At 43.6% G+C, this 8,120-nt stretch overlaps 1 protein-coding gene across 5 annotated transcripts in view; it reads right to left on the bottom strand.

Annotated features, from left to right (window-relative positions):
- The window catches only part of oacyl (O-acyltransferase like), an 8,521-nt gene extending 488 nt beyond the window's left edge, over nt 1–8,033 (bottom strand). Inside the window, exons 1-15 of one of the 5 annotated variants that reach the window (XR_014124936.1) lie at nt 6,897–8,032; nt 6,169–6,302; nt 6,003–6,081; nt 5,688–5,823; nt 5,294–5,526; nt 4,711–4,893; nt 4,089–4,191; nt 3,846–3,947; nt 3,510–3,675; nt 2,840–2,919; nt 2,570–2,680; nt 2,026–2,149; nt 1,356–1,489; nt 357–499; nt 50–160 (exon numbers count right to left, since the gene is read on the bottom strand). Coding sequence is in view for 3 of the 5 variants with exons in the window: in XM_081719424.1 (XP_081575550.1) it covers nt 968–1,489; nt 2,026–2,149; nt 2,570–2,680; nt 2,840–2,919; nt 3,510–3,675; nt 3,846–3,947; nt 4,089–4,191; nt 4,711–4,893; nt 5,294–5,526; nt 5,688–5,823; nt 6,003–6,081; nt 6,169–6,302; nt 6,897–7,059 (2,136 nt within the window). In the remaining 2 variants the exon portion in view is untranslated. Of the gene's footprint in view, nt 1–49; nt 161–356; nt 1,490–2,025; nt 2,150–2,569; nt 2,681–2,839; nt 2,920–3,509; nt 3,676–3,845; nt 3,948–4,088; nt 4,192–4,710; nt 4,894–5,293; nt 5,527–5,687; nt 5,824–6,002; nt 6,082–6,168; nt 6,303–6,896 lie in introns of those variants that run through there. The other 4 variants (XR_014124935.1, XM_081719425.1, XM_027021551.3 and 1 more) reach the window with 4 other exon arrangements.
- Nucleotides 8,034–8,120: the final 87 nt, after the last annotated feature.

The raw sequence follows: 8,120 nt of genomic DNA on the forward strand, positions 1-8,120 counted from the left end.
GTTAGTCTACAGTAGCATTCAGTTCAAACCCGCCAAGTTGTTTATTTACATGTGACATCACAAGTGTAGCAGAAGACTTCAGCGTCCCCATCATCCAGGGACTCTACTCCTCTCTGTGATTAATCAGGATCCTTGGTTTTACTCTGTAGGTCCAGTAGATCTCCAGTCCAGGAGACAGAGAGAGAACAACTACGACACTTTTCTAAGTCATTTTGGATAAGAGAATCTGCCATTAACCTAAACGTACAGATTATCATCTAGCTGCTGTACAGAAGGTTTTCATCTCCTCTCTAAACTCTATACTGTTCATTTCAGGGACTCTGGATTTGAGGTGTTTGTTTAACTTATATACTCACAAAGTTGAGGTCGGTATAATGCATTGAGGTTTCCTGTTTGCCATTGAACAATAAAATTAGAACCGGGTGAACCAGATAGCAGGCGAAGCTGATGTTCGACAGAGGAGTCCACACCTTCATAGACAAAAATGTATTCACAAAACCTGCACACACACACACACACACACACACACACACACACACACACACACACACACACACACACACACACACACACACACACACACACACAGAGATTCCTCATTCCCCATTTCTCATTCTTACTAAACCACCACTATACACACACCTCAACCGCTGCACACACAGACTTCTTTGCTAAACATGCTTACATATTAACTATTTATATCTTGTTAATCTCTTAATGGCTTGTTAGTTGCCATTAATACTGTTATTGCTGTTTTATAATAATTATTATAATTATTATTGGTGGTGGTATTTTTATTATTGTTTTTGCAGCTACTAATTGTTTTTTGACTATATTAAAGTATATACATTTTCTAAAACTAAACTGCCAGTGTTTTGGTAATGTTGTACATCACACAGTCATGTCAAAGCCATCTGAGCTGAACCACAAGAAAATTAAAACACTGGCTTTCTTCAGTAGTAAAGACCTACAAACACCTACAGTGGAAGGGACAGAGACAGGCAGAGATACTCTCTCTCTCTCTCTGTCTCTCTCCCTCTCTCTCTGTCTCTCTCTCTCTCCCTCTCTCTCTGTCTCTCTCTCTCCCCCCCTCTCTCTCTCTGTCTCCCTCTCTCTCCCTCTCTCTGTCTCTCTCTCTCTCTCCCTCTCTCTGTCTCTCTCTCTCCCTCCCTCTCTCTCTCTCTCCCTCTCTTTGTCTCTCTCTCCCTCTCTCTCTCTCTCTCTCTCTCTCTCTCTCTCTCTCCCTCCCTCCCTCTCTCTCTCTCTCTCCCTCTCTCTCCCCCTCTCTTTCTCTTTCTGTACCACCGTAGCCTTCTTCACAGGCCAGAATGATCCAGACCAAAGCGAGAGCCCACACTGAGCGATGCAAGCCCTGATACACAGCACGGGCCAGAGACACGTGGGGTGGGACATCCTTCAGAGCGTAGGCCAACCCCACCAGCAGGGCCATGGCAGACAGTGAGCTGAGCCAACCAGCAGCAGCCTGCCACTGAAAAGCAGAAACAGGGCAGTGAGGGAATTTTGAGGCCAACATGATGCATGTAAAAGTGTCTGTAATGTGGCTGTTTAAAGATTACTCAGGTAACCTGTGTGCCTCATGCTGTCTTTACAGCAGGGCCGCATGTAAGCGTCAGCGCACTGATTCTAAAGGCTACAGAAGGATTCAAATATCATTACCCACTCACTTATCTCTAAACCACAGGAACGGACGCACACCGTTTTCTCTATACAACAGTGCTCAAAGTGCACATACAAATATAAAATACAAAAATAATGTTATGGGTCATTATCATTTTCAAGCATTTCTAATGACCTTTGTGGGGGGTTTCTTTCATTCAGGATATTGCATCTATGTACAGGGCATTCCATGCCGTATATACAAAGGTACATAGATCACAGCAACAAACGCAAAAGTGAATCGCATTCATAAACAGGAACAATTCTCATTTCTGTTTTCTAAATAAGAACATTTCTCTTGTTGGATCATCAGGTAGATGTTAATGATGTTAAAAGTCTGAGCATTACCCTGTGTTTCAGAACGCCTTCTGTTTTTGTTGTCATGTAAAGTCCTGCTAGCATGCCAAGCAGGTATGGACCATATCTGGTGTACGGCTTGTTGTAGTAATACTGAAAGTAGTTCTCATGTGTCCTGAGGAGAAGAAACAAACAGACAGACAGACAGACAGCCAGGTGGACAGACAGATACAGAGACAATGACATTCAGTAAATCAGTTAAATCAACCTGGACACTGATGGACAGAGAGACTCGGGTATCTGCCGATTCTGTGGAAAAAACTTCCATATTCTTTGGTTTGACTTAATAGCAAAGAACTTTCTCAGAAATGCACGTGGAAAGGATTGTACGGACCCTGATGAAAACCACAACACGATTTGTCCCTTTCTTAACTAGGGAATCCTGACTCAGGACCTAGTAGCTACTGAATCAAGATCTGGGAGGTTCACACTAACCTTGCATGAGCCTTTTGGGAACATGTCAACACCTGCAGCACTAATCCTGAAAACAATAAAGACCAAACTCTACATGCTAATGACTACACGCTTTTCTTACAGTGTGGTGGGTTGGTGTACAGGCAAACACAGCACTACTGTGACCATGGCACCAGCCAAGACAGATGTCACCAACAGCACTGTTGCCACGGCGACCATCACACATTTGTTCCTGAAAATGTAAACAAGCAACAAGAGAGCTTAACATGTCATTATACCAAACAGAGAGGACTAAGAGTTCAAACAAAGTGTTTTATCATTATAAGTGTCTCTTTTAATGATCAGATCACATTTGGATGACATGACAAGGATACAAAAGAGCGGCACTCACAGTCTATAGAGAAAAATGACCAAAGGTGTTGTCACATAGAACTGGAAGTCAATAGAGAGATACCACGTCCAAGGTGCGCACTTTAGTGAAGGGCAAAACACACACACACACACACACACACACACACACACACACACACACACACACACACACACACACACACACACACACAGTAGTGTTCCTTTGTGAACACTCATCAAACATTTTCAGAAAGGGTTTGTATTTTTATTGTGTTATGCAGTTGCTCGATATCCTGCTCTAAGCCTGAGTTTAGTATGGCTTTTAGAAGCCTGTGAACTGCCATGTGTTGGTTCACTGGTGCACACATTATGATGGTGAAAAGGTTTGTTAACAAGCGTACGATGTCTGTGATGATGAAAAGGTTGTTAACGAGCCTATGATGTCTGTGATGATGAAAAGGTTGTTAACGAGCCTATGATGTCTGTGATGATGAAGAGGATTGTTAACGAGTGTGTAATGTCTGTGATGGTGTAAAGGTTTGTTAACGAACATACAATGTTTGTGATGGTTAAAAGGTTTGTTAACGAACATACGATGTCTATGATGATGAAAAGGATTGTTAACGAGCATATAATGTCTGTGATGGTGAAAAGGTTTTTAACAAACATACGATGTCTGTGATGGTGAAAAGGATTGTTAACGAGCGTACAATGTTTGTGATGGTGAAAAGGTTGTTAACGAGCAGTAGATTAGACCACCAGTACTTCTTGCAGGAGACCACCTCGTCCTCAGCTATGAACCAGAAGACCCCTCTCTGAAGCACAGAGAACAGTGCAATGATCAAACACACCATAAAGAGGTGCAGTGGTTGGACCCTGAATGATACACACACACACACACACACACACACACACACACACACACACACACACACACACACACACACACACACACAGACACACACACACAGACACACACACACAATCAAACATCAGTTGTGAGAGCTAGCATGGAGCATTATAGGAAGTGATGTAATACACCAGACCTCTTGAACCGCTTAAAAAGGAAGTAGGCAACCAGGCGGAGGCTGAGAATGTCTCCTGACCTCTGGATAGAGCTCAGAAGGGATTTAGCACTCAAGAGACCACTGACATTAACAAACAAACAAACAAATAAATCAACATATTAGTAAAATCAGAGCAAAGTCATTTAAATGTGACTTAAATGTGATAAAAACACAAGAAACAGCCATCAGCTGAACCAACGGATCACTTTGTAATGATCTCACCCAAGTAGCAGGAAAGTGTCCACAGCCAGGTAGACAGGACCACTGAAGGCAAACACGTACAGAGGGCTGCTGGCCACAGTCTCTTTCCACCTCTTACTGTTATCTGAGAGACACAGTACAAACAGTGGACTTATCCCCATAGCCCCAGCTGCCTACTGGAAACATAACCAGCGCTTTACACCTAATTAATAATAGTTATTGTTATTCAAAATGAAGTATGATCATAAAAATAATATCTATTATTATTGTTATTTGTCACGACCACCCCTCCCTGGCGTCACGGTTCCCATGGCAATGCTGTTTGTTTTATTCCTGGTTCTGTTCGCTTGTGCTTCGTTTTGGTTTCGTTCTGTTCCACGCCCTTGCTTGTATCCCCGCCTGCAATTATGTTCACTTGTGTCTTGTTAGTCTTCAGCAGTCTTGGTGTTCAAGCCCTGTGTTTTCTTACTCTGGTTGTTGGTTATTTTGGTAATCCATGTCTGTTTGCTTTGGTCCTTCTGTTTGTTCAGTATATTTCATTTTTAATAATAATATCAATAATAATAATTGTTATTATTAATATTATCATTCTTCTTCTTATTATTACACTTGCTGTGTGATGTGTGTCCGGTGACATTCTCACCCAGATTGCTGTAGGCGCTCAGCTGCACTGTGTGACCACAGACGACCCACAGGAGGCTGAGGACACGGATGCCGTTCAGAGAGGAGAAGGTCACACCCACACCTGAACCCACACCCGCAGTGCCCAGGACCGCCACACTGCTAGCCTGCACAGAGAACGCCTGCAGATAGCTGACCACGCCACCTGGGAGGGGAGAGAGAAGGAGAGAGAATTAAATGTGTTAAAATAAGTGTGTGTTTGTGTGTATGTGATCACTTATATGTATTAAAGTGTGTGTGTGTGTCTGTGTATTAAGAGTATGTGTATTTATAAAGCTTTATTTTATATATTTTCCTTTATCTCCACGGGTTTACCGCAAACAACATAAAGAATTCAGTTATTTGCTCAGTAAATAGTTAATTAATTCATGTCAATTAATTGTTCCTATTTGAATTTGTTATTTCTTGCTATTTCACACAATTCGTGCTATTTGAGTTTGACAGAGTGAGAGAGAGAGACGGACAGAGAAAAGTCAAAAAGAGAGAGATATTGAGATAGAGGACCAAGAGAGAGAAAGTGTGCGCATGTGTGTGTGTGCACTCGCTAGTAACGCTTTGCTCCTGGTCTCTCTCTGCATTGATGCCCTGCCATGGTGAGGTGTCCTGGCAAGAAAATTCTTCTCTGCTGTGATTGGCCAGAAGGGCTCCGTAGAGGGCGGGATTTGAGAAAAGGGTGGAGTCGACCCCAAGCCTGACCTCGCCTCGCCTTCTCCACCTCATGACAGCCACATAGGCAGAAGCAGCAAGAGGTAGAGCCATCATCAGCATGCACACACACCTGAGAGACCAACACACCTGTGAGACCACCACAGCCGAGAGACCACCACACCTGAGAGACCAACACAGGCTGTGTTCACGGTCTTCAGTGGTTTACACCTGATGTTTCCTTTGCAGAAAGGTATGTGTGTGTGTGTGTGTGTATGTGTGTGTTTTACTCACAGGCAGACTATAGCGGACAGGTCGAGTGTAACATACGTGCTGACACACTGGGTCATTAATAAGTCCAGTGTGGGATCTGATAATAGCAGAGCTGGCACAGGAGATATGAGGGATATGTGACCCTGTTTAAATTTCTCTACACGCACACACACACACACACACACACACACACACACACACACACACACACACACATAAACAAACATACATATATACACATATACACAAATACACACACAAGCAAAAATAAATTATGTCAAATTCACTGCAATACCAGAAATCTGCTATAGAACCTGAATCCAGTTAGTGGCTCACCATAGAAGACAAGTGTCTTCACCTCCTCCTCATCACAGGAGTCTGGCACACAAATACCCACAAAGTACTCTACTGCCCCCTGTGGGGCAACAGCAACGCAGTGTTAAGTAACCACTCAGAAACAAGCACCACGAGAGTGTGTGTGTGTGTGTGTGTGTGTACGTACCTGCTTCAGGAAGAGCTGGCAGTACTGTCCTTTGAACCCAGGGCCTTGGACAGACAGACACTCTGTCAGGGAGCCAACTTGGTTCACGTTGCCTCCCGTGACATCACTGCCTGGCTTTCCGAAGGCATCAAACACTGCTCTCACACACACACACACACACACACACACACACACACACAAGACACTCCATTCACCTCTGTGGTAGAAGCCACAGAGCAGCAGACCTGCACTCTTCCTTATTCAGTGTCACAGAGGTAGAAGGAGAAAGAAGGGATGTGTCCATGTTTACATCCCAGGTGCCGACCGGAGTGAACAGCTCCATTCACAGGTCCGGCTGGGATGGAATATCAGTGAAACACAATAACGCGGGAACTTTTACGAAGTTTAATGAATACAATATATTACTTTATACAGTGATGCTTAAATGTAAATATTTAATTTTGAATAATATAAAAGTTTTAGATCATACAACTCGGAGCAGGAGTTACCCGCTCTGGAGTGAAGGGTCAGCGCTCAGAACAGTCCCTACTCAGACGCACCTACTACAGCTGGCCATGGTCAGGAGGATTGAATGAGGGGTGTCGAAGCAGGGAACTCACCAAACCGTGGAGTTTGGACCTCAGACCCAGAGCTCAAAGTCGTTTTCAATGCACAGTCCTACAATACTAACCAGAGACTGCCGATGACACGGAGCACATCAGACTGTGAAGTGTGACGTTAGCACTTACTCAGTGCTGCGTATTCCTCGGGCGTGTCTTTATCCAGCTCCGTAAGGAAGGCGATGGTGTCCTGCAGGCATTTAGCCGTGACGTTGAGGGTTCGCACTGCGGGACCAGGAAGGAGGAGGCCCAGGATGGCTGACAGCGTGACAGCTGAACTCCCGGACAGCATGGCAGTGGTCTGATGTCCAACCTGTACAGCCACAGTGCTTAAATAGCAGGGAGGAGGTGAGCAGCGAGATGAAGATGTTGTGGTCACATGTTCCTCCGCCCTCGAGAGTCAGCGTGGAAATCAGGTTTCGCACACAGACGTCTGGATGTCACTACCACACCCAGCCGTCTGGTTGGCAATATGGCACAGGCGTTTGCTTATAGTGCTTAGAGCATATAGGGTATGACTATGTTACACGGTGCATCTTTTAGGTGCATTTTGAGTAAGGGCTGCGATTGGGTAGCACTTAGATATGAGAACACGGCAATGATTAAAACTGAGTTCTGGAATAGGGTTTACAGCAACATTTGAGCATTGAGTCCTAAAATAAAAACATAAAACAGCACTACTGTCACATCAGAGGATATTCTGGTCAATTTTTAAAAATCAGTTAAGTGCTTTTTGGTGTGATGTATCAGCTCAGATCAGCATGTGAGACCATGTGGCCACGTGACGCTCTGAAGAACAGGAGATCGTGGGGGAGGGGCTTTGGTCAAGTCCTCCTCAAATCACAGGTGACACAGCCTATAAATCACGCTGTTACCTGGCAACATCACAAACCAATTACGATCCAGAACCCCAACACCTGATCTGTGGGCAGGATCATTTGTTTCATACATATGTAGCTATAGTAACCAGACTCAGTGACCAACGGGAATTTCCATTACAGCTAAGCTCGAGACGAGGCACTCCGCATTAGCACGAACATTTCACTGCACACCTAAGTGTAGGCAGGTTTTGTTGGTTTGTTTTCTGAATTGTTTATTGACAGGAACATTTTTCTTTCTTTCTTTCTTTCTGTCTTTTTTTTACACAAGCATTAGACAATTCTACCAAACAGCAGCAAGACATTCTAGGAAACAACCACAAAAAACGGCCTTCTCTCATGCACAGGTGCGGTCTCACCATTAATACCATTAACCAAAAATAAATCAATAAATTATACATTATATATATATATATATATATATATATATATATATATATATATATATATATATATATATATATATATATATATA

The sequence above is a fragment of the Electrophorus electricus genome, chromosome 8, assembly GCF_041902795.1.
Source record: "Electrophorus electricus isolate QZ-2024a chromosome 8, ASM4190279v1, whole genome shotgun sequence".
Classification (NCBI taxonomy): Eukaryota; Metazoa; Chordata; class Actinopteri; order Gymnotiformes; family Gymnotidae; genus Electrophorus; species Electrophorus electricus.